The sequence below is a fragment of the Sabethes cyaneus genome, chromosome 1 (assembly GCF_943734655.1).
Source record: "Sabethes cyaneus chromosome 1, idSabCyanKW18_F2, whole genome shotgun sequence".
NCBI lineage: Eukaryota > Metazoa > Arthropoda > Insecta > Diptera > Culicidae > Sabethes > Sabethes cyaneus.
The window spans coordinates 125,266,188-125,293,406 of NC_071353.1; the positions used below are offsets into that span (position 1 = coordinate 125,266,188).

General features: G+C 38.1%; 1 protein-coding gene across 2 annotated transcripts in view; it reads left to right on the forward strand.

The window, feature by feature from the left end:
* LOC128738243 (fasciclin-1) overlaps positions 1-27,219 on the forward strand; it is a 381,405-nt gene that overhangs the window by 264,613 nt on the left and 89,573 nt on the right. For both annotated transcript variants that reach the window (XR_008412083.1, XM_053833243.1), the window contains exons 2-3: positions 3,484-3,616; positions 24,197-24,381. Coding sequence is in view for 1 of the 2 variants with exons in the window: in XM_053833243.1 (XP_053689218.1) it covers positions 3,484-3,616; positions 24,197-24,381 (318 nt within the window). In the remaining variant the exon portion in view is untranslated. The remainder of the gene's footprint in view (positions 1-3,483; positions 3,617-24,196; positions 24,382-27,219) is intronic.

Consider the following 27,219-nt stretch of genomic DNA (forward strand, 5'->3'; position numbering starts at 1 on the left):
AGTTTTGCTAAAAATGGCGTCGAAACAAGAAGCATTCCGGGAGCGCGTTGTACACTTCAACGAACTGCGACAGAAATCTTGGCAAAAAATATACGGTACAACATATAAAAAGCAAATATGGTGCGGCTTCGACTGTTTACCATATCCTAAGATGCCCAACAACTATTCGCAAGAAGCAAGCTAGTGAAAGACCAGCTAAAATTATGGACGCAGAAGGACATCGTTCTCTTTCTCGTTTCTTCAACAACAAGCCCTCTGGTTTGGCTATCAATTAAGATGCACCAGACGAATGTTTGGAGGAAATTTTGATCCCGTTTCTACAAACACATCATGCAGTTGAACAATACGTGTTTTTGGCCGGATAGAGCATCATCGCATTACGTCAAAAAAACACAATCGTTCCTGAATACCCATACGATCCCATTTTTACCCAAGAATCACGACCCGAAAAATCTATCTCAGAGCGCCCAGTAGGAATTTGAGTTCCTTGGGATACGAAATAACTGGAGAGCCACGAATTGCAAACAGTTGATTGGTAGAATCATGAGATGCATTCGTAAAGTTGACATGAAGGCCGTACAACACTTCTGTTTCGACGTCAAACGAAAGCTTCGCCGAACAGCCGATTACGGATTGTTTTCAAATGTACACTAATTTTTTTTTTCAACAATGGATAATACATCTTTAATTTCGGTAAATCAGATCTTCTTCATGTATCTTTGTCTTTTTTTGACAGCTTGAGAAAAAAATTCCAAAATTTTAGTTGCCACCCGTTACTCGATAACAGTTGTCAATCCGGAATCGGTATGCACGTATCACGCCATGAGCATGCGACTCTAGACACTATATTCTATAAGTTTCTATAACATACGTAACAGGTGACTTCTGCGGAGTTGGGATTTGAACCCGGGTCCTCGGCGTGAGAGGCGTCAATGCCTACCACTACACCGCGATTGACCCCTCTTCGACCTGTTGATACGGGGAGATTTCGTCACTCTTTTTTCTAAAAACGGGCTAAAACTCGACAGGACATATGGAGAGTGCCCTAGACACGACATAAAGATAGTCATTGGGGATACAAATGCACAGGTCGAACGTGAAGAGTTCTGTATTACAGATTCTGTAGTACCCATTTTGCACAATTGTACGATCTGTAACACAGCACGGGAAGTGTTGGGTACTACTGCTACAGCCACTTCCAGTGAGTGGTTTGACAGAGAGTGCCAGCGAGCGACTAATGAGAAGAATCCAGCCAGAGGTCACATACTGGCTGCAACTGTGACACGCCAGAGCAGAGAGAGATACCGAGATGCTAGAGCTGCCGAAAAGAGACTTCACCGTCGTAAGAAGCATCAGCCCTGGGAACGCGTTCTTGCGCAGGCGGAGAATTGCTTCGAGAGGCACGATACGGGAAGCTTCTTTAATACGATCAATGGAATCAAGAACCGGACGGTGCAAACTCGTGTTATGTGCAACGACAAGGAGGAGAACCTGATTGCCGAAAGATCAAAGATGGCTAGGCGTTGGAAACAACATTTCGATGCATTGCTGAATGGTGAACAAGATGGAGCGGTCAACGGAAACAGGATAACGATTAAGGGTGATGGACAAGCTGTGGATCCACCAACTTTGGACGAGGTTAGGAAAGCAGCGAGAGAGCTGGAAAACGGCAAAGCAGCTGGAAAGGACGGCATCCCCGCCGAACTTTTGAAAGTCGGAAGCGAACGGCTGTATTGTGTAATCCAGGTTATGGTAAAGGTATGGACTGAGGAGGAATTACCTACGGACTGGTTGGAAGGTCTCATTTGCCCCATTTACAAAAAGGTCCATCGACTCGAATGCAGCAGTTATCGAAGCATTACTCTCGTCATTTCTGCATACAAAATTTTCTTCTCTCATTCTGTTTCTCAGACTGAGGCCGTTGCAGGAAACCTTTGTTGGCGAATACTAGTGTGGTTTTCAAGAGGGACGCTCCACGAGGGACCGAATGTTCAACTTGTGACGGATCCTCGATAAATTACGGGAATTCAACTTGCTGACTCATCATTTGTTTATAGACTTCAAGGCGGCATACGATTCAATTAAACGAAATGAGCTATGGCAGATTATGCTTGAACATGGTTTTCCAACAAAACTGATTAGCCTAATCAACCTTCTGAACTGGCAATCAATTAGGCAATCAAGCCTTCTGAACTGATACGTATCAGAAGTTCCGCTGTTGAGAATAAGTAGAGTAATATGATGGAAGAACATTTTTGTTTATTGAACACGAAATAATTGAAAACTTTGAAACATTTGTCACATTTAAAAATTTTGACAAATTGAACAAATAAAACATATTTTAGAAAAGAAATAGAAAATATCATCAAAACGTGTCATATAACGAACGCATAACAAAACACAAAAAAGCTCTCCAATAAAATTAATAAAACGCACTCCCTCGTTATCTCGAATGTGCAGGAAGAAATCTAAATTTATTTGAAACCATTTGAGAGCCCGCAACTGCACATTCCCCTAACCATCCCCTAGCTAGAAGAAGATTTGCTTGTTTGTGGGGCAAGGACAGCACTTTCATAAGTCAATCCAATATCCCTTCACATTTTTCCGCAACACGTTTCCAGCGAAAGCGAGCGAACCGAACCGCACGAGGGAAGCGAAACTATATTCCACCATTTCCAACATACATAGTGCAAACAATGAAGCAATAAAACCGGATGAGATATCATCGCCGCCGTTCTTCAACTACAGTTATTAAAGCGACCGTCGTCGTCCTCGTTGTCGGCGCTTTCTTCCCGTACCGTATAATCTAATAGCGAAAGTGTTTGCAAGTAATGGGGAAGCGCAGCGGAGCTTCGCCGGTCGACCAAGGTTGCTATCGATAGAGAGATGAATTTTATGTACTTCAATGAATGCAAATCATGCCATCCGCCGTAAGTACCCTCGCCAACGAAGCGCTAAGAAAGGACCCTTTTTAGCACACAAAGCCTTGCAAGGGTGAAAACAGCAGAGCAGAGGATTTTCCGAAGTTTGAAACAACTATCCGCATTATGCAATAAAATACTTTGAATATTGTAGGGCGCCTCGTGCCGATATGGATCATCTTCTATTTTAATTTTTTCATGTCATGCTTTAATTTGAGTTGAAAACAAAATTCTAGCAAACAAATTGCCTTTGTTTCCGAAAGAACCATTACTGGCGTTATGCTGTTAGTCATCGAATGAATTGCACTTAATAAAGGACCTTTTATTTTTAAGAAGAGACTTTTTAACGGCTTTCCTAATGGCTTAAACAAATTTTATACCCACAGGGATATCGCATTAGTTACTTAATTAAGAAACAATCTTGAATTATTCCTCCAATTGTAATCTCTGTTATTCTGCAGATGTGAGAAAGCCATTTGTTCGAGACATTATTTGCACCAGCTAAATTGCCTCTGTATTTCCAACTCTTTTTACATTTTTTTCTCTCTCTCTCTCTTCGCAGTTCTACGATCTAATCGAAAGGAATCCGATTGCATCGGCAGCGCTGAAGCTGCGAGCGTTGACCATCTTCGCTCCGACGAATCAGGCGTTTCAGCGTTATCTCGGCAATAAAACGGTCGTCCTGTATCACATATGTAAGTATCCTACGTAGAACGTAGCAGTTGTCGGGAATTTCGATGATTCTTTCCTCTTTCGAAAGGGACAGATGTGTGGAAAATGGGAGCAGCTGGCAAATAATAAGTTCAACTTAGACGAATGCGGTAAAAGTCATACTGGCGAAATTGTTTCGAAAATGCCATAGCATACACGAGTTTGATATCCAACATAATAGTACTGCCAGCCACATATCAGTTCGTTGATCCTTCTTTATCTGCAGGAAATTCTTAATGCTTCAATTAGTATTATTAAAGTTTGATAGAAACCTTCCATAGAAGCATTCCAATCGTTTGCAAGTTTCAAGAATCCGTACCACTGGCACAATGAAATCCTTCAAGTTATTTCACATGCATTAAATTTTTTTACTATTGCGAGTAATTTGCAAAGAAAATTTGAATACGCCGTTCAATGTTTTGAAAACAACTCTATCGATTAGGTAAATTAGATTATCATTGTATAATCTAATTTCTAAGTACACCAATTTTCACGATCAAACAACAATGACAGGAACACTCAACGTTGTTCCTCTAACGTGCCAGGAAAACACGGTGCAAGTCGACGAAAATAATAAACATGTTCAAAGCGGGCGAACTAAAATGTAAACACGTTAAAACCAACAACCGTCGGATGTGTTTCAATTATATTAATTAAGCCAATATCCATTGAGCCGTGAGCGGAAATTGAATGCTGTTTGCTTTTTGGTTTTCGGAGTGGTCCCTGAATGCGCTTAAAGGTGTCTGCGTTGAAGTCGTGCAGCAACAGGATATGTACATAGTACGCTTTGCGATCTTTTGACGATTAGAATTACCTTTCAGCTCACTAACCCGGTTGCCGGTTCCGAGATGATTATCGCGTTAGAGGGGGGTGGATGAGCGTGGCATGGTGGTAAGGGTATTTTTTGATGATTTTCAGTATCTGCCATAATGTACTTCAAGTGTACAATCAGATGAGTCACAGTGAAAAAGCTCGCTGTTGCTTTCTACGGTTCTTTCGTTTTATTTACGTCAGCAAACAAAATCTTGAAATTTTTGTAAAAGCTAACACTTCTTGATCATTTCTTTCATTGACATCCTCGTGAAGTCTTGGTTCTTGGGTTTGGTCAATGGTTTTACATGCATCTCTGAGCTCATTTCTATGTTTTTATCAAATTTTACTCTTTATTTTTTCTGTGTCTATCTCTCTGTCTTTTTCTGTGTCTTACCCTATGTCTTTCTCTATTTCTTCCTCTATATCATTCTCTGTGTCTTTTTCTATCTATTTCTCTGTACCTTTCTATGTGTCTTTCTCAGTATCTTCCTCTGTACATATTTCTTTATTTATCTTTGTGGCTACCTCTGTTTCGGTTTTGTGTACCTCTTTCTGAGTAATTCTCGTTTAAAACGGGGCTACTACTGAAACAAGGTGTTAGAATATTGAAACTTTTGTATTTGATTGGTTCAAAAGGGTTAACCCGAATCATCCAAATGATGCCATATGGCATCACTTGACAAATTTTATACTTTTCGCTATAAATGAAAACAAATCGCTATTTCCCTAATTTGGTAACACAATTTTGAAGGCAAATAGATATAGTTCGACAAGAAATATCACATTAAGTACTTAAGCTCTGTACCTTGATGCAATAGCATTTCAAAGTTGAAAATTTGCCTGATTTTGCGAGGTAATTCTGGGCTGATTCGGGTTAAAAAGTGAAAATTACACTTTCAATGCCTCTAAACAGTAAACCCCCCGCTCGCCAAGGGGTCAGACACTTTAAAAAAAACTTAACATATTTGTCATGCGTCTAAGTACGTTATGAAACAAATAACAAATGATATGTTTCTGTAAAGGGGACACACAAGGCTCTCAAATGAAGTGACCTTATTTAGTGGCCTTTTTGAGTTTGGCCTCCATCTGATAAAATATATCAGAAAATCGCCTTTTCCGCCATCAGCCCACCATCCGATTTTAATTTCAAGCTCACCATTTGGTAGTTGATCAAAATTCACCAAATTAGATGTGCATTGGCATTACCTAAATGCGTGTGGAATGATAGATTTTGGAGAATAAAACAAAATTGGATATTAGACTACCTAATATAAGTATGCGGCAGTAGTTTAGTCAGTAAAACATTCGGCCGACAACCGAACGTGCATGCGAGTCCCACCTGTCATTGTACATCCAAATATCTTTTTGGTCTATAGGTCTATATATGCTAATACCCGTCGTATTAAAGAATGCCACATCAACTTTCATCATTTCTTGGATGGATTTCGACAAATAATCCAAAAGTTCTTGTACTGATTTGACTCAACCACAATTACCTTCCAGTCCATGTACTTCAGTTTCACTAAAAACGATTATAATTAGCATTTTATTGAAATTACGCTACCCACTTTAATTTTTAAATTCGTCGTATCGTTTTTGAAACCGTCCATCAAACTTTTCCTTTCTTCCGAACCAAGAATCACAACAATGTTTACGAATTTACCGCGCATGTATATTTATCAGGGATTAAAATTTTCACTCATATGTAGGATAAACGTATTTCGCTCACCCATTCTTCTCACATGACAACTAGATTTTGTAGTTATCTGTTCGTATAAAGCGGAAGAAAAACATTTTTCCGCTAAAAAAAGAGAGTCGATAATATTTCGTTTCATTTTTCGCTGAAAAACATTTATCATCTCTCACTGAAGGCATGATAAATAAATATCGCAGGTAGACTTGGCGCGAAAATCTAATGCAATAATAGATATATAACAGGAAACCATGGTTATACTCAAATACATAAACTCGGTTGTTTTATTTCACTCTCTTGTTGGCTGGTTGTTTGGTAAATTCAATAGTACCTAACCTGTGCATTTTCGTCTCTGAAAGACGGCTGATACAGCTTTATCCTCTCACACAAAGAGAGGATAAACTCGTGTTATGAAAATTTTGAGAATAAACAAATCATAATCGTGTATTCGTTAGGATAAATGAAAATTCAGGTAGCCCATGCTCACGAACGACAATAAATGGGTATAAAACATTCTCGTTTCACTTTTGTTCAGTTTTTATTCGTAGTAGGCAAAATTCATAGATTATCGCGCGTTTGAGAGGATAAATTGAATGCCTGATATTTATATAAAGCAAAACATAGCAAAGCCTAGCTACATTCCGTTATCGAAACTGGACCTTCTGTGTTTATACGACAGACCTCGCAGCCAGCTGTTAGAGTGCAGGACAATTGCAGGGCCAGTTGCTACGATCCTATTGACTCTAACAGCCTCTCCCAGTCGGGATTCGAACATATCACGACTGACTTATTAGACCAGCGTTATACCTCGAAACCAACTGGGAGGCATATTTGTATAAAAAACGACACGATAAATGTAATTCCGTAAAAATTTCTGCTGGTCATGCAAGTTTTCCCCTGCATAATAACGACAATGTGTTGCGTGAGTGAGAGCATAATGAATAATTTTATGAATGACCGAAATTGAAACGATTAGTCGACATTTTTTCTTCGTCGCACGAAAAACTTTTAGACTACTTAATATAAGGGTACGACAGTAGCTTTCTCTGTGTCTATTTCTTTGTCTTTATTTGTGTCTATCTCTGTCTTTTTTCAGTGTCTTTCTCTATGGCTCTTGATGTGTCAATCTCTGTGCCCTCGCGGGTGTTTTTCTTTGTGTCTTACTCTATGCAATTCTTTTACAACGGTAGTTTTTATACTCGACGGAGGGACTCCCTTACCAAATTATCCGTTCTTTTTGCTTCGCGTTTTGTCCCACTCTGAATATTACAAACACCATTGGTTTATTACTTTCTTCTAGCCTTAATTTAATGGTCTTAATTTGGTTTTCGGTATTATTTTGGTATCAATTTGGTCTTTGGTTTTATTTTGGTCTTAATTGGGTCTTTGGTTTTAATTTGCTCTTTGGTCTAAATTCGGTCTTTGGTCGTAATTTAGTCTTAATTTGGTTTTTGGTATCAATTTCGTTTTTGGTCTTTGGTCGTCTTGATTTGGTTTTGTGGTCCTAATTTGGTCTTTGGTCTTAATTTGGTCTCTGGTCTTGGTCTGCAGTTGGTCTTTGGTTTTAATTTGGTCTTTGGTCTAAATTTGGTTTTTGACCTTAATTTTGTTTTTGGTCTCAATTTGGTCTTTGGTTGTAATTTGTCTTTGGTCCTAATTTGGTCTTTGGTTTTACCATCGTTTTTGTTTTTAATTTGGGCTTTGGTTTTAATTTGGTTTTTGGTTGTAGTTTGGTCTTTGGTCCTAATTTGGCCTTGGGTTTTAGATTGTTATTGGTATTTAGTCCTTATTTGGTTTTTGGTTTTAATTTGGTCTTTGGTCTCAATTCGGTCTTTGGTCGTAATTTGGTCTTAGTTTGTTTTTTTGGTCTTAATTTCATTTTTGGTCTTAATTTGGTCTTTACTCCTAATTTGGTCTTAGATCTTAATTTGGTCTTTGGTCTTAATTTGGCCTTTGGTCACAATTTGGTCGTTGGTCTTAATTTAGTCTTTCGCCTTAAATTAGTCTTTGGTTTTAATAATTTCGTTTGCTCTCGTGTGGTCTAATTTTTTAACACACGGCTACTCATTCTAACGAGGGTATGAAATGGGGAAGGCAACTAGGAAGAAGCGCCCAACATAGCTCTAGCCATCCCAAGCCCCTACCTAGCGCCTCCACGTGGCCATACCTGGAAATACTTCAATTTGTATAATTGAGTAGCCAAGCTAGGAGGTGCGGGGTCGTGCGGTTTTCGGTTCCTAACCTTACAATTGTAGTTTTAGGCAACCATTAAACCACACGACTTTATTTTCAAGTATTATATGATTTAAACTAATAATTTTGGCAAACTAATCTATTTTCAGAGAGCGAAATAAGGCGCTATATCCTTGGCCAATTGCAGCCTGGCTTCTGGTCTAAATACCATTAGTTCATCCCTGAGGGTCCGGAGTATCACTTAACCTTTATTAGCAAAGATACTCCCAACGATTGTAAATAAATCATTATCTATGTATACGGGAAGCGTTTGGTACGGGAGGTCCACGCTTTCTTCCTTCCCCTTGATTTCAAGGAGTTTAATGGAATTAGATATTTTTTCTGGTTCCACTTGATTCCTTGGAATTCTCTCTGCGGTACATGCTGCGCAGTTGGCCTGGCCGTTGACAAGAAAAATGATTGATTCAAGTAATCGTCATTTTCCAGGATGCTTTCAAGAATTGGCTGCGTTAGTGTGAGATTAGATTAGATTAGATTTGGTCATAATTTGGTCTATGGTCGTAATTTGGTCTTTTGTCTTAATTTGGTTTTGCGGTCCTAATTTGGTCTTTGGTCGTCATTTGGTCTTTGGTCTTAATTTGGTTTTTGGTCTTAATTTTGTTTTTGTTCTTAATTTGGGCACAGACAAACAGACGAGATGGTGAATGACCACTCAAAAAAAAAAACCCGATTTAATCCACCTAGTGGTGAAAGCAACCTTTGTTATACGGTCTTACTTGCTATTTGAGATAGAAACCGACACGTCTGCGGAGTATAATCCATCTATTGGTTAACGTTGCGTAGTGCGTTGGTTTACATAAAATTTTTGAAAATTGAATACGTTTACAAAATTTGAACAAAATATGACCACTTATAAATTTTGATAGATCCTTTTTTCATGAAATTGCTGAATAAGGATAAGTAAGTTGTTAATAATTTGAGTAAGTGCAAGTAAAAGTAGGTTGTAAGAGCAAATATTATTCTTTAACATATACATTGCGTAGTAAAGGTCTAGTTTATAGATTTTTGAACTATGCATAATTTCCTGTAATGCCTATTTGATTCACACCAATAAAGTTTTCTAGAATAAATGTCATCAATTTTTATTATCCTTCGGTTACTCACGCTGCTGTATTTTGTATAACACGTGTAGGTTTTTGAACGCCATATTGTTATAAAGTTACAAATCGTTGTGTAACTAACGTATATTCTTCAATAAACTTGTTATGAGCAAAATGTCATAATTATTCAATGCATTAATACTTTAAATTGTTGGGAAAATTGATCAGCATAAACTGACATCACAGAAATGAAGCAATCAGCATATGAGATGTACCGGAATTGGCCTGGAATTTTCTCTCGTTTCTTCATATGGAAAAATGGTGTCTGTATGCATCAAAACAATCAGCAATAATGTAAAATATTTAAAATGTATCCGTCTGTTGGTAGTCGAGTAATTCGGGGTCAAAATTAGGGTATTTTTTATAATCAAAGTTCTACAGTTCCTAAACAAGCAAACCTAAAGGTATACTATATTCAGCAAAGTTGTGTATTTTTACTATTTGTGCAACTTTGTAATACATGAAAAAGTCATACAACAATTACGAAAAGAGCCAAAATAAAAAACTGATTTCACTAATACATATATAATAAATAATATTTTTCTAGCTTCGCTGAAGAGATAGGGGGTTACTGTCTTCAGCAAAATTTCTTGTAATAATATACTCTAAAACTTTGCAGAATACATCAATGTGTTATATTGAAACTGAAGAAAAATAATTTTTTTATTCCACTTTTAGGGGGATTAATTAAAATTTAAATTGCACCAGACGATAGAACTTTCAATTTCAAGAAATTCTTCCAAAGGTTCCATAAACCTAAAACCAAGTTTTCCCAGTCAAAACTCTAGTGCGCATATCTTTTTGGCTTTGGGCCATTGTGCGCGCGAATAACCCGTATTACAAAAGTTGGCGCGAGTGTTGGAGGGTTAATATCTTTTGAACGGCAAAACCAATTCTACTGAAATTTTGCAGATATATTTGCAGCATTAAAATCTCTAATTTGATGTCAAAATAATTCAAACTAGATAAATCATCTTAGATGAAATGGTTATAAATTATTATAAATTTTAATGTGTTGTATTCAATTGCTCGTAACTTTCAAATTGAACGTCCAATCAAAAAACAAATCAATAATGATCTATTAGGCTATGTTACCTTTCAAATGAGACTAATAGCGCCTAAGTCGGTTTAGCCATCTCTAAGAAACAGGCGATAATTATTACCTTGTCAAAACAGGTTTTTTTAGGATAACTTTTAAACTACTTGTTTGTTTTCAATAAAATTTACCTGAAAAATTTAGCGTTAACAAGAGCTTTCATTCGATACCAAGATCGTTGAAATCGGTCACTTGGTTCCGGAGAAAATCGTGTCACGTAATTTTCACGTTTTTACTTATAACTTTTAAACGAAATGTCGGACCTCGAATAGTGATCAATAGTGATATACTAGGAAATAATACCTTTCAAACAAAAGTAATAGCGAACAAATCGGTTCAGCCATCTCCGAGAAACAGGCGATAGAAAAGTTGCGTCGCGCACATACACACACACACACACACACATACACACACACACACAGACATTGCTCAGTTCGTCGAACCCTGTCGACTGGTATATGTGGCTCGGCCCTCCGGGCCTCGGATCGATTTCGTGTTTTTCGACCAATTTTTAAACCTTTGTTATAGTATAACAAAGGTAAAACAGACGAGACGCTCGCGATAATTGGGTATTTTAATTTTTCCAAAATAGTGTTTTTTGGCCTTATTTGATAGCACGTCGTTTCCTGAATCCAATAGTTCTTCTTTTATTTCAATTAGGTCAATATTTGATGAAAAAACAAATAAAAATCAAAAATAGTACGACTTGCTGTTTGACAGATATCAACTAAGCTGATTGATTGACATGATGTCAGAAATTCTCTCCCTCGCTTCTATCATTCTAATAGAGCTCTTCATTTTAACCGAGCTTTTGACAGCTCCCATATGAAACTTGTATCGTCCGATGACCATGGTGTATCTATTCACTGTGTTGTCTAAAGCAAGCTAAGAAGAAACGAGGTTTACTTATAAGCTATCGTCTAATTCCAAATTTTCTTTAAATACAAAAAAAAATGTTTTTTTAATTACTTCCACTAGTCAAATTTGAAAAAGTCTTCATGTGACAATGCAGTAACATCATATCTTATCAGAATATACAAAAATTTGTATACCGCTAAAATACCCAATTCCATCGTCCAATCAAAAACCACTCATTTTTCAAAAAACCATGTTTCACAACATGGCCACACCGCGGCGCGCGAGTGTTGCTTGAAGTTTTCAGCATAAAACCATTCAAATGTACAAAACCCTGCAAATGCAAGCTACTCCGCAACATGCATAACAGAGGGTGCTAATGTGCAAGCAAAATGAGCAGGACGATGAGTTTTAAAAGATTTTCTTTTAAGTGTCATGTTCGTCAGTGATTTGGGCGTTGGTTTGAATTTGGTCTTTGGTTGTAGTTTGGTCTTTGGTCCTAATTTGGCCTTTGGTTTTAGTTTGTTATTTGGTCTTTAGTCTTTATTTGGTTTTTAGTTTTAATTTGGTCTTTGCTCTCAATTCGGTCTTTGGTGGTAACTTGGTCTTAGTTTGTTTTTTTGGTCTTAATTTCATTTTTGGTCTTAATTTGGTCTTTAATTTTAATTTGGTCTTTGATTGTAATTTGGTCTTTACTCCTAATTTGGTCTTAGGTCTTAATTTGGTCTTTGGTCTTAATTTGGCCTTTGGTCACAATTTGGTCGTTGGTCTTAATTTAGTCTTTCGTCTTAAGTTAGTCTTTGGTTTTAATAATTTCGTTTGCTCTCGTGTGGTCTAATTTTTTAACACGCGGCTACTCGTTCTAACGAACACGCCGTCATAAAGCATCCCTTTCAGGCTCCCGCTTTTATTTCTTTATGCACTGCTACGAGTTTTTGCGAGTGTGTGTTTAGCTAACAGCTACAATCGTCGCTCGTCGTTCGTCGTTGCAGTCCGATCTGCTGATATCGATCGCAAAGCAAAGCAAAGCAAAGCAAGCAAAGCAAAGCCTAGGCGCTACATTCCGTTATCGAAACTTGACCTTCTGCTTTTATACGACAGACTTCGCAGCCAGCTGTTAGAGTACAGGACGATTGCAGGGCCAGTTGCTACGATCCTATTGACTCTAACAGCCTCTCCCAGCCGAGATTCGAACATACGACGACTGGCTGATTAGGCCAGCGTCATACCTCGAAGCCAACTGGGAGGAATATGGAATATGGCCCGTAAGTAGTATCGACGGCAAAGAATAAGAAGAAGAAAAGAAAGAGTAATGCAAAATTTGCATTCCAGTGCGCCACCAGGCTCACGGCCAGCTGATTTCTCGCGAGGTTTTTGACACGCAAATAAGCTATGCAGAAAAACGATGTGAGGATGTGCGTGCGCGAGTGTGTGGGTGGCAAAATGACTGCACACAGCACCGGTGGCTGTTTCTTTTTCTGCCTGCGTGTGCGGCGTAAGCGTTGAATGCTATGTTTCTCATACTCTTTCGCGTGTGATTAGTTATGGTTGACTTCTCGCTCGATTAGCAACATTGTTTTGGTCCTAATGTGGCCTTTGGTCTTAATTTAAACTTTGGATTTAATTTGGTCTTTGGTTATTTTGGTCTTGGTCTTTGGTTATTTTGGTCTTGGTCTTTGGTTATTTTGGTCTTGGTCTTTGGTTATTTTGGTCTTGGTCTTTGGTTATTTTGGTCTTGGTCTTTGGTTATTTTGGTCTTGGTCTTTGGTTATTTTGGTCTTGGTCTTTGGTTATTTTGGTCTTGGTCTTGGTCTTGGTCTTGGTCTTGGTCTTGGTCTTGGTCTTGGTCTTGGTCTTGGTCTTGGTCTTGGTCTTGGTCTTGGTCTTGGTCTTGGTCTTGGTCTTGGTCTTGGTCTTGGTCTTGGTCTTGGTCTTGGTCTTGGTCTTGGTCTTGGTCTTGGTCTTGGTCTTGGTCTTGGTCTTGGTCTTGGTCTTGGTCTTGGTCTTGGTCTTGGTCTTGGTCTTGGTCTTGGTCTTGGTCTTGGTCTTGGTCTTGGTCTTGGTCTTGGTCTTGGTCTTGGTCTTGGTCTTGGTCTTGGTCTTGGTCTTGGTCTTGGTCTTGGTCTTGGTCTTGGTCTTGGTCTTGGTCTTGGTCTTGGTCTTGGTCTTGGTCTTGGTCTTGGTCTTGGTCTTGGTCTTGGTCTTGGTCTTGGTCTTGGTCTTGGTCTTGGTCTTGGTCTTGGTCTTGGTCTTGGTCTTGGTCTTGGTCTTGGTCTTGGTCTTGGTCTTGGTCTTGGTCTTGGTCTTGGTCTTGGTCTTGGTCTTGGTCTTGGTCTTGGTCTTGGTCTTGGTCTTGGTCTTGGTCTTGGTCTTGGTCTTGGTCTTGGTCTTGGTCTTGGTCTTGGTCTTGGTCTTGGTCTTGGTCTTGGTCTTGGTCTTGGTCTTGGTCTTGGTCTTGGTCTTGGTTTTGGTCTTGGTCTTGGTCTTGGTCTTGGTCTTGGTCTTGGTCTTGATCTTGGTCTTGGTCTTGGTCTTGGTCTTGGTCTTGGTCTTGGTCTTGGTCTTGGTCTTGGTCTTGGTCTTGGTCTTGGTCTTGGTCTTGGTCTTGGTCTTGGTCTTGGTCTTGGTCTTGGTCTTGGTCTTGGTCTTGGTCTTGGTCTTGGTCTTGGTCTTGGTCTTGGTCTTGGTCTTGGTCTTGGTCTTGGTCTTGGTCTTGGTCTTGGTCTTGGTCTTGGTCTTGGTCTTGGTCTTGGTCTTGGTCTTGGTCTTGGTCTTGGTCTTGGTCTTGGTCTTGGTCTTGGTCTTGGTCTTGGTCTTGGTCTTGGTCTTGGTCTTGGTCTTGGTCTTGGTCTTGGTCTTGGTCTTGGTCTTGGTCTTGGTCTTGGTCTTGGTCTTGGTCTTGGTCTTGGTCTTGGTCTTGGTCTTGGTCTTGGTCTTGGTCTTGGTCTTGGTCTTGGTCTTGGTCTTGGTCTTGGTCTTGGTCTTGGTCTTGGTCTTGGTCTTGGTCTTGGTCTTGGTCTTGGTCTTGGTCTTGGTCTTGGTCTTGGTCTTGGTCTTGGTCTTGGTCTTGGTCTTGGTCTTGGTCTTGGTCTTGGTCTTGGTCTTGGTCTTGGTCTTGGTCTTGGTCTTGGTCTTGGTCTTGGTCTTGGTCTTGGTCTTGGTCTTGGTCTTGGTCTTGGTCTTGGTCTTGGTCTTGGTCTTGGTCTTGGTCTTGGTCTTGGTCTTGGTCTTGGTCTTGGTCTTGGTCTTGGTCTTGGTCTTGGTCTTGGTCTTGGTCTTGGTCTTGGTCTTGGTCTTGGTCTTGGTCTTGGTCTTGGTCTTGGTCTTGGTCTTGGTCTTGGTCTTGGTCTTGGTCTTGGTCTTGGTCTTGGTCTTGGTCTTGGTCTTGGTCTTGGTCTTGGTCTTGGTCTTGGTCTTGGTCTTGGTCTTGGTCTTGGTCTTGGTCTTGGTCTTGGTCTTGGTCTTGGTCTTGGTCTTGGTCTTGGTCTTGGTCTTGGTCTTGGTCTTGGTCTTGGTCTTGGTCTTGGTCTTGGTCTTGGTCTTGGTCTTGGTCTTGGTCTTGGTCTTGGTCTTGGTCTTGGTCTTGGTCTTGGTCTTGGTCTTGGTCTTGGTCTTGGTCTTGGTCTTGGTCTTGGTCTTGGTCTTGGTCTTGGTCTTGGTCTTGGTCTTGGTCTTGGTCTTGGTCTTGGTCTTGGTCTTGGTCTTGGTCTTGGTCTTGGTCTTGGTCTTGGTCTTGGTCTTGGTCTTGGTCTTGGTCTTGGTCTTGGTCTTGGTCTTGGTCTTGGTCTTGGTCTTGGTCTTGGTCTTGGTCTTGGTCTTGGTCTTGGTCTTGGTCTTGGTCTTGGTCTTGGTCTTGGTCTTGGTCTTGGTCTTGGTCTTGGTCTTGGTCTTGGTCTTGGTCTTGGTCTTGGTCTTGGTCTTGGTCTTGGTCTTGGTCTTGGTCTTGGTCTTGGTCTTGGTCTTGGTCTTGGTCTTGGTCTTGGTCTTGGTCTTGGTCTTGGTCTTGGTCTTGGTCTTGGTCTTGGTCTTGGTCTTGGTCTTGGTCTTGGTCTTGGTCTTGGTCTTGGTCTTGGTCTTGGTCTTGGTCTTGGTCTTGGTCTTGGTCTTGGTCTTGGTCTTGGTCTTGGTCTTGGTCTTGGTCTTGGTCTTGGTCTTGGTCTTGGTCTTGGTCTTGGTCTTGGTCTTGGTCTTGGTCTTGGTCTTGGTCTTGGTCTTGGTCTTGGTCTTGGTCTTGGTCTTGGTCTTGGTCTTGGTCTTGGTCTTGGTCTTGGTCTAGGTCTAGGTTTTGGTATTGGTCTTGCTCTTGCTTTTGCACTCGGTTTGTGTAATTTGAATAAAAAAATTGCCTACATTATTTCCTTCACAACTGTATAAAACAATATTTGCCCGTTACATTTGTACTTTTATGTAATACATATTCACGAATTTTGGTGTGGAAAAATGGACCTATCTCGTGTTCTTTGCAGTCCGCTGTGTTTCAAAGGTTCAGCAATCTGTGCAATCCACAGGGCCAAACGTCGGGTTCAAATTTGATTATAATTGGCTCCCATTATAGCTTGATCCGATCCCCAGATCCCCCAACTTGGGTAAAGAGGAACGTTATACAATCTTAGTATGGTTCGAATCTTAGTAGAATCAGGCCATTCGATGTCAAAGTGAGTTTAGCATGGGTTTATTCTCAGGCCCCTCATCAAGCTTCCTTAATGCTGAATTCTATATTATCCCGATAAGGCTAATTGGCAGTGCACTAAATAGCGATTATTGCAAAAATAAATGCAGTGCGGGTTAAATAGCAAACACCCGGGCGATATCACAATAGATCAACAGTAGTCGCAGTGATGAGTCCATTCAGGAGAAAAAAATAATATGCGTTGCTGTAATGACCCTCCTTTTCCTAATTCCGCTCTCTCCATTTCACGTCTTATCTCGCCATGGAGACACTATCGACACCTTTGTTTCGTTACTTTTTTCTACCGTTTTTATTTACCATCTATTGTTAAAAACTACTATTGTAAAAAAGAAACATGGCTTTAGCTCGCTGCCGTGTGGAACGACTCTCTAGCGTTTTATTTTTTGTCAGCTGTAATAAACTAATATTAACGGGAAACTAGCAATCATTAACTTTTCGTCGGAGAGCCCTATTTCGGAACCAGTTTTTGTATCCAAAAGCGGGGTTTAGTTTATAGAAATGTATTCACTGCATTCTTCTCGCCAATCTGAACACAGTGAATATATTTCCATGAACAAAATTCTTATTTCAAGCAAAAAAACTGCTTTTGAAATTTGCAGAAGCGATGACGACTAATTTCACCTTAATGGTGATATTATAATCAATTTCAAAAACGGAAGAGCATTCACAGAAGTGATGGAAACTATTCAGTATATCAAACAATTGGCTCCAATGTTAACATAAACAAAAACGCGTCCCAAAAAGGGACGAATTATCAAGAAAGCTATATTTTTGGTCGAGTTACAGCAAACGCATCAAACCAACCGAATAAATTCTCACACGCAGCAAAAGTTTTATACTGATTGGCACCGGTAAAGCATGCGTATAGAACGTTAAAAGTTGCTTTGCTCGGCGGACGTGCAGTTACTTAATCATGCAGCCATTTCAAAGCCATTTTTTGTTGTTGCTGAATTCCGCGGTTAAAAACGAATAAAATGAAGCAAAAAAAAGGTACACGCACCCTCCTACACACTTGATTACTTTTCTCTCACTCCCTGTGGTGGGAGGCTTACGGGCACAACTTCACGGGCAGGTCCCCGTGTATCCTTCGGATTGACGAGTTAACCCGTTTCGCTTACCGTGGGACATAAAATCTCGCTCCTAACTTTAGCCGACGCGCAAGGCAAGGGTGGTGCGGTAGCAACACGGTCAATCCTATTCATGCTGACTTTGCAAAGTGGGGAGTCAGGGTGAGATGAGCAAAAAAAATCCTGAATCGAAACTCACTGAATGCAGCTGTTAATTTAAATTTTAATTAAACTTTCCTTCCTCTCTGCCGGCGTCTCTTTGTCGTGTTCAGTTTGTGCGCAGCGAGAGTGACGCGGGAATTGCAGCTGATTCACGACTGGCACCAACTCACGGTGGTATAGTTCATCTTGTTTTTTTTATCGATGGCACTTTTTTCTCCCAGTACACTAGCGATAATCTCGCTGCGCGCAACAGCCCTGGATCGATTTTCATTTTCCGAGATTTTCCTTCATGGTTATTCAATTAGTTATAGGATACTATAAACTTTGACTGAGCGTCATCTTGCTAGGATTCAATTCATGCTTAGATGTAGGTTCTAGTTTATCATGAAATGCATTTTTAAATGCTAGAGAACGTGTAATCCGCTTTTGAATGAATAAATAAAATTTCACACGAGATCCTTCCTGAATATGGTTAGTAAAGAAATCTTCAGAACAACACTAGAAAAGTTAAGTTCGAGCTATTTATGGTATCACACACGTGGGAATAGTTCTAAACTGTCATTAGTAGAGCTCTCTATACATATGCGACATAGAGAACGGTAGCGGTAGCGCGGTAGATTTTAATCCTTAAGTCGCGAACTGTGTCAACACTTGGTGGTAAAGCGCTCCCTCAACGATTATATTTAAATCCAAGCACGTTAAGCTCGTGTCTGGTGAGCATCATGACTAAATGCTTGTTTTCATTGTGTATTGTGTCACCACAGCCTGAGCGCAATCTAAGGTTGTTAGGCTGTTAATTGCAAACCCGACAAACCGAGAGCTTCTAGGATGTATGTTTGTGGTTTGAGGTTTCTGAGGTTACAATGAGTGAAGCAGGGAAGCACTTTCTCCGATTAGAAAAAGTTTCTGTGGATTTTTAAATAATTAATCTGTCTGATGTACGTTTGGGTGAAACAGTAATTTCAATTGCACTTTCCTTAAAGTACAACAGGATAAATTACCCACTTGTTCGACTATCATCTTACTCCTAATAGTCAAGTCGCTTTTTACATGAAGGTTACGTTCCACGGTATGCAATTGAACTTGACTTTGGGCATGTTATTGGACTTGGATTTGGACTAATTTGAACTTAACGTTTTACTTTAAACCGGACACGTAATTAAATACGAAATTCTACTTGAAATTAGAATTAACACTTTCCGTCTTATTCTTTCACACGTTTTACTCTTTACTGTTTTCTTTTTTCCTCTTTCCCGGTTCCGTTTTTCAACTTTAGTCGATTTTTATCCTTTCCTGTACCGTTTTCTTGATTTTGATTTAACTCTTCTTCTGTTTAGCTCTTTTTTTCTTGTTGTCGTTTTCTATGTCACGTACTTTTTATTTCTTTGTTCGTTCTTTTTTTCGTTTCTTGTCTCATTTTTCTTATCTAATCCTGTTTTCCTCTTTATTTCCCACTCCTATTTTATATTCTGTCTCCCTTTTTTCTCTTTTCTCTGCCCTTTCGCTCTTTTGCGTTTCCGTTTTCGTCTTCTTCTAACTTGTTTGTCTCTTCTCGTTTTTTATGTCCGTCTGTTCCGTTTTTCTCTTTCGATATCCCGTTTTTCCATCTTTTCTGTAACATTCTGTTTTTGGCTTCCTGTTCTCTGAAGGAGAGGATAATCCGGTTTACCTTTTTATATCCTGTGTTTCGTTTTACCTTTGTCATAACATAATTTTTTCTCTTCGGTTTAAACGTTTTCTTTAGTACGTTATTCTTTTTTTCTTTTTATCCCGTTTGACTCTTTTTCCAGTTTTCTTCATTTCCTTTATCGGTTTTCTTTTATCTCTCTCGCTGTTCTTCTTTTCCTTTTTAATTTATCTTGTTTTCTGTTCCAAATTCCCTTTCTTGTCTCGTTATCCCTCTTTTTCCACTCGTTTTTTTTCTTTTCCACTTTTGTTCTTTTTATGTTATGTTTTCTCTCCCATTCCGTCCCGCTTTTTCTTTCGTTTTTCTTTTTTCATACCAGTTTTAATTTATTTTTATTTTCTGTGCGTTACCTCCTCTTTCTCTGTTCCTTTTCTTATCTTTTCCTGTTCTTTTGTCGGCCTTTTTCTGTGTTCTGCTTTTTCATTGTTTTTTCCGTCCCGGTCTTCGGAACGAAACAGAGGAAAATCCGTTTTTTCCCGTTTTCAATCCCGTTTTCTCACTTTTTCTAACTCGGTTTTTGAACTTTTCCGTCCCGGTCTTTTTGGTCCCGGTTATCTTTTTTTTCCCTTTTTAACGCCCATTTTTTTATCCCATTTTTCGCTGTCGTCTGCTCCGTTCTTCTTCTTATTATGTCCTGCCTTGCTTTCTTTTCTATCGTGTTTTGTTTTTGTTTGTGTTTCATCACTTTTTCTCTCCCTTTCATTCGTTGTACCTTTTTTCTGTTATCCATTTTACTACTGCCGTGTTCTCCCTCTTCTCTCTATTTTCTATCCCATTTTTCCCTTTTATGTCTCATTATTTCTCCTTTTCTGTTCAGATCATCCTCATTTTTTTCGTTTTCTCTATGGTTTTTCTATTCTTTTCTCTTTTTTTATTCAATATTTGAGAGGTTTTCAGCCTGCGGCTCTTTATTCTTTTCTCTCATTTTCCTTGTTTTCTGTATCTTTTCTCTCCCGATTTGCAATTTATTCTAGTATAACTTAAACGTGACATAAAAACGTTTTTTCTTTTGTGTTTTTTTTATTTTATTTTCTATACGTTACCTCCTCTTTCTCTGTGCCTTTTTTCTACTTTTCCTGTCCTATTTCGGCTTCTTCGCGGTATCTGATGCTATGTTCCGTTCTTCTTTTTCCCGTGTTTCCTCTTTTTTCTGTTTCGTTTTTTTATCATTTTCTGTGCCGATCTTTTTCCGGTTCTTGTCTTTTTCCACGCGTTTATCATTGCCAGTTGTTCTTCCTCCTGTCATGTCTTGCTTTGCAATTTTTTCTGTAGCGTTTTGTTTTTCTTTTCCATTTCATTTTTTTTTCTTCTGCTTTAATTTTTGTGGTTTTCTATCCCGGTTTTCCTTTTCTTCTGTTCTGATTACTCTATTTTTCTTCTCCCGTACTTTCTGTTTTTCCTTTCCTCTTTTTCTATCTCGTCTTTTCTCGTTTTTTGTCCCGCTGTCTCTCCTTTTCGGTCCAGTTTATCCTCAGTTTTTTCGTATTCTTTATGGTTTTCCATTATTTTCTCTCATTTTCCTTGATTTTTGAATCTTTACAATCTCTTCGTTTTTTGTCTCGTTTCACTCTTTTTTACTTCCGGTTTCTTGCTTTTCACTTTGTTCTCTTTTCTATGTCCCGTTTCCCTCCCATTCTATCAGGTTTTTTCTTTCGTTTTTCTTTTTGTCATACCAGATTTTATTTTATTTTCTAAACGTTACCTTTTCTTTCTCTGTTCCTTTTCTCTTCTTTTCCTGTCCTGTTTTCGGTTTTTCCTGAGTTCTTATGTTCCTCTGTTTCGTTTTTCCTCGTTTTCAAAATCATTTTTCCTCTTCTTTCTGTCTCGTTTTTTTCATTTACCGTCGCGGCCTTTTCCGGTTCTCGTCTTTTCCGCTTTTTAATTCCTTTGCTAACGCATTTTTCATTAACGTCTGTCGTTCTTCCTCTTATTATGTCCTTCCTTGCCATCTTTTTTGTCGTGTTTTGTTTTTATTTTCCGTTTTATTGTTTTTTCTTCCGCTGTTTTTTGTGTTTTCTTTCCCGTTTTTAGTTTGCTCTAAACTCGTTTCTTCAATTTTCTACTGCCGTATTTTCATTTCATTTTTTTCGTTTTTCAAAAATTTTCCATTTTTTATTCTCTTTTTCCTTGTTTTCGTATTTTTGTCTCGTTTTGTCTCTTTTTCACTCGGCGGATTTCACGCCAACTCGACCAAGGGTTGGCACGACCCTCTCAGAATTCAATGAAACTTTGTGTGTGTAACGAGTTCTTGTAAATAAACAAATTTGCATACTTAGTACAGTTGGATTTCGATTTTGGCATGCCTCGATTTTGGCAACAAAAGTATTCGTTTTTGGCAACACAAGATATTCTACTTTCAAAAACATGCTTAAATATCAATCAGTTTCTGCATACATGCTTTAAATGACGAATAAATGATGCCCTCAGTATGTTCGTGAAAAAAAGTTATGTGGTTTCGAACAATAATATTTTTATTGCCGTAGGACTACGTCTTACCGCAGGGTGTCAATAACTTATTTGCACCGGACGGATAGCTCTTAGCGGACTTCTTCGACATAAAATGGTTGCAATCGTTGATTAATGATATTTAGTCAATTTCTAAAGCATTTACATTAAATTTTTTCATGTCGAAAAAGGGCCTCAATTTTGGCACGGTTTCGATTTTGGCAACATAGGCGACACGCATTTGTTGCCAAATTCGAAATCCTACTGTATTTTCAAAATTGGTCTAGGTCTAGACTAACTAGGGCGCATTTTTTTTCTCTTTTTAAAAATTGAAAATCGTTTTCCTAAAAAACGCCATCTCAGAAATTGATGAATCTTTTTCTGGAGATAAATAATTGTGTGACCTACAAGTCTTCCATATATTGCCAAATTGTCAAATTTAAGGGCAAAAAGTTTTTCTAACAAAAACTTTTTGATGTCCTTACCGGAAAATTATAGCACCCACACAAAAAATGACCCATGAGTGATATTTAGAAAAAAAATTGAAGTTTCATAAAAAAATGTCGAAAAAAATAAAAATATTTCCTACACTGAAAGAAAAACATTTTAAAAACTAAAAATCGTTTTCTCATAAAACGCCATCTCAGAAATTGTTGAATTTTTTCTGAAGACAGATAATTATGAGGCCAACTAGTCTTCCATACATTGCAAAATTATCATATACAAGAGAAAAAATATTTTCTAACAAAAACTTTTTTATACACACACTAAAAAAGACATAAATAGCTAAGTTTTTGTTAGGAACACTTTTTTCTCTTCAATACGACCATTTCGCAATGTATGGAAGAATTGTAGGCCACATAATCATCTATCTTCAGAAAAAATTTCATTAATTTCTGAGTTGGCGTTTTTTTGGGAAATCGATTTTTAATTTTTAAAATGTTTTTTTTTTTGGTGTAGGAAATAATATTTATTTTTTTCAGTATTTAAATGAAAATTCAGAGTAGTTTCTAAAAGTCACTCATAGATCATTTTTCTGTTGGTGCTATAATTTTCGGAAATACTGAAATACCTTTTTTCCGATAAGGACTTCAAAAAGTTTTTGTTAGCGAAACTTTTTTCTCTTCAATTTAACCATCTTGCGATGTATGAAAGATTTGTAGGCCACACAATTATCTATCTTTAAAAAAAAATTCATCAATTTCTGAGATGATGTTATTTGATTTAAACCGATTTTCAATTTTTAAAATGCATTTTTTCAGTGTATTAATACATTTTTAGTTTTTTTGAGTATTTTTTTTTTATGAAGATTCCGAACATGTTCTAAAAGTCACCCACAGATCATAGATTATAGTTTAAATAACTAATTTTAAAATATTGCACAATTTCAATGGCGTGTTAATTTTAGTTACTTATCCTTCCAATATGCACGATAAAATTTAATGCGCATATGCTGCACAACTACGGAAACTGCTGGAAATTTTTTATTCATTCTTATTTTGTTATGGTCATTATAAATCAAATCGATCAGGAAGATCTGACAGTAGAACTTTTACTTTTCTGCTCACGGTCATATATATTCAAGCTGATGAAGCTGTCCGGGTGATTTAGTTTTTTACGCAACAAGCTTTGTGCTTTATTGCTTAGTTAAACGAAGCGCCTCCCAGTTGGCGTCAAGGTATGACGCTGGCCTAATAAGCCAGTCGTCGTATGTTCAAATCTCGACTGGGAGAGGCTGTTAGAGTCAATAGGATCGTAGCAACTGGCCCTGCAATTGTCCTGCACTCTAACAGCTATCTGCGAAGTCTGTCGTATAAAAACAGAAGGTCAAGTTTCGATAACAGAATGTAGCACCTAGGCTTTGCTTTGCTAAACAAAGTGAATACTTCATTAAATTATGGCGGTTGCCGTCAAGCAGCGGAAAGCATAATCGGTTTTATTGCTGCTTTCAGCGATGTGTTCTAAACCCACTTGAGTTTATGGCCTTATTCTTAAAGAGGTTAAAACAACCTTCTGAAGAATGGACCCTTGGTCGGAAGGCAGTTTTATAGCGGTCATCAGAAGGTTCTAGTGGAGCTCATAGTTTTAGTAGTGGTTTTATCAAATTAGTTGATGTTACAATTCAATTTTAAAAAGAAACTTTAAACCTTAAAGCAGAAGCTCCTACAGCAGAACCATACTTTACAGCTCTCTGTTGTAAAGTGAAACCAGTGTTGAAAATACAATTAAATTGAAGACATGCGTAATTCCATTTTCCCAAGAACACCGTCGACAATTCCGGCAGTATGATACCATCCAAGCAGCCGAAAGCAACCAGAAGGAAGATATTTTATCCTTCTTGGCTGGAAGCAGATATTTTATTCCATTCCAAAGTAGCAGGCATGACTGTCGTAGCGAGCGAGCAAAAATCCTCCATTTAAAAGAGGAATCGTCATACCCTGGATGGTATATATCGTTCCATCTGTCATTCCGGAAGCTCGCCCGCCCGAATAGGGCGCAGAATAAAAACCTGAAAAGGAAGCTTATAAGATTTTCCGCAAACACACTGGTTCTATTGCTCGAACAGCTGAGCACAGCTGGAGCAGCACACTTTAAACGAACGGCGCAATTTCGACAATTGTACGCTGGCGTCTTAGCGAGTTTTATTAAAATCACCATTTTGCTTTACTTTTCATATACAATTTTTTTTGTTCTTTCCCGCAGCAACCGTCGCCACACCACTGGAGCAGCTGGGTTCAACGATAACGTCGGACTATGACGGAAACCCGCCGATCTACGTGACCAGACGGAGACATCTGAATGGCACCGAGGACATCTACGTGAACAATGCCAAAATTATCCGGAACCGGTCCAACGTACAGCTGACGAATCAGCACGGCAAGAAGCAGGTGCGTGTCACTAAGTGTGAAGTAGAATAGGACCAATTCCATCAATTTTAAAATTGCTTTGGATTCATTTAATATCAACACGGTATTCAAGTACAAATAAGCAATCAATTAAACAGTACAAAAGTACAGCAAATTGAACCGCTTGAAACTATTCACTCCGTTTAAATATATTGCTGAATTATGCTGTGTAGCAAACTTACAGAGAAAAAAACTTTTTATGCTTGTTAAGCGCATCGGCAGCAGCAATAGAAGCAGACAAGCAAAACATACTTTCACAAGTTTTTTTTTCGCTACGGACTTACAGCTCCAATCTGTTTAAAAAGTTGAATGGATTTTTTCCGCCTCCTCCAAACGGTAGAAACGAGGCATCAACATACATTGTACATTTATTCACTTTCTGAATCTCGGAGGAAGCTGCATAAAATACTCATTGTGTGAAAGTTCTCCTACCAACATATGATGTTACAATGCTAGTTGATACTTTATTCAAAATAAATGAACCTGTAATAGTTTTTGTTATGGTATTTGAACTTGCTTAGGTAAGTCACAGCAAACAATCAGTTTCGATAGTTTATTTTATACCACAACACCTTACAGCAAGGTAGATCCACTTCATTCCTAACAGATGTGATTCTTGCTTGTGCTACAAGGGATGAAGCAACAGCTGCATGTATTTTCAAGTTTCAAATTCCAAACAGAGTTAAACAGTCCTTTTCTCTGTCGTTTGAATAGGATTACATCATCTGTAATGGCAAACGTTCTTGGAAAAATTAGACTGAACTTAGTTTTGAATCATATCTCCCCATCAGCTAAAGCTCAGTAAACCAAAAATAGAACAGCTTCACTGCTTTCGGCGAAAGGAAAATAGCTTCACCCCTTTGATAGGAGAAAAACAGAAAAAAAAACCCTAAAGCAAAGCAAAACAGAAAGCGGAAAAGTGCCCATCATAAGCCAATCCTCCAACCTGCAACGATACGGTGGGTGAAGATCAAGGAGGCGGCCCTCCGCGCGCTGTCCTGTCAGGTTGTAAATGTTGATTTCATGGTTCGAATGAGAGCCGGAAATGGTGCGGTCATTAGGTGCCCATTTTTTCCTTCCTTTCTATTGCCGGAACGCAATTACGGTTCCGACCGCCACGGCAGCCGCCGCCGGCCGCTCGTTCGAGTCGAGACCAGACGGATAAGCAACTAAATGGTTTGCAATGTGATCCAAATGACGATTGAAAAATAATCCCACCAGAATTATGATAACGACGAATTTCTGGTGAATCTTCTTTTCAACCGGCACGGATTCGATTCCGTAACCTAGCGCAGCGTCTGTCATGGTGGTTGATGTCTGTTATTCGTACCGATTTTATCAGTTCAATTGGTTTGCTGGTGATATTGCTGTTTTGCAGAGTTTCTCTGTAATCCCCTATGATTGCCTTCAATATTAAGTATTGTTTTACTTATTTGAAACAAATTAAGAACATCACACTATGTCTAGTGGCGTGCCCAGGAAGGGGCAAACTATACTGGCTGTGCTCATATCAGTGATGCCATATAAAATAAATTGGGAATGAAACTGTATACCTAGATGAAACAAAAATTACAAAAAAAACTGATAAAAGATGACTTAAAAGCAACATGAAAATTTACATTCATGACACAAATATAACAAAAAATGATACAAATGAAATGTATAGAAATATTCAAAATGGCACGAAAATAGTACGAAAAGCAATGGAAAAATGAAATTGAAGCACATAAATTAAAGAACATAAAAAAGCTCCAAAATGACATAACCATAACTTAATAAATGACTCAGTACTGATACCAAGAAGATACGAAAATGACACAAACAAGACAAGCATGATACAAAAATTACATAAAATGAACATAAAAACTGGCACGGAAATAACACAAAAATGGTACAAAAGTAATACGAAAACTTTTGCTTGATACTATAATAGAACATTAACATTAAGGACAGATATAACAATAAAAAATAAAAAATAAAAAAAGGAAACAAAGAGATATATAAATGACACAAAAATTTCATAAAATCAACACAAGGGACATGTGACGAATAATAATTCAAAATTGCAGAAGAACGATACAAAGATGTTCAAAAATGAAACACAAATGCTGCAATAAATAGAAAAAAATCAGAAGTATAAAAATTACCGACAAAACAATAGATAAAAGTTATATAAAAGAAAAATTCAAAAATAACACAGTTTAAGATCACAATATTTATACAAATTTGGTTTAATAGATTTTACGGTTAAAAACGCCATTTTTAATATCTGATATGAATATCGAAGTGAAACAAAAAGCCTCAATAATAAGACGTACGAAGACCTCACACCAACTTCATTATTCAGAAATACACAAACATGGTGCAAAATATGGTAAGGTGTTTTTTTTTCGGTTAAAACACTAAATATTTGAAAGAGCTCTTTTACTCTATTTCAAAACATGGAAAATGGAAATTTTATGGAAAAATAATATAAAAAATCAAAGCTTCATTACAAAAATGACACAGAATCGTTACTAAAATAAAGCATGACTAAAAGCAAACTAATAAAAATGACCCAAACAAGAACAGAAAAACTACTTAAAAATGATACAGATATGATACAAAAATCATAGAAACATTGAAATATGACACAAAAACCACACGATAAGAAAAAAACATGATAATTATGGAAAAATTATTCAATAATTAGTATAATATATATAAATGATAAATGGAACCATGACACTGAAATAATAGAAAACGGATACAAATGATACAAAAATAATACAAACAGCACAACGCCAATAAAAACCAACAAAAACAAAAACACAAACAGGG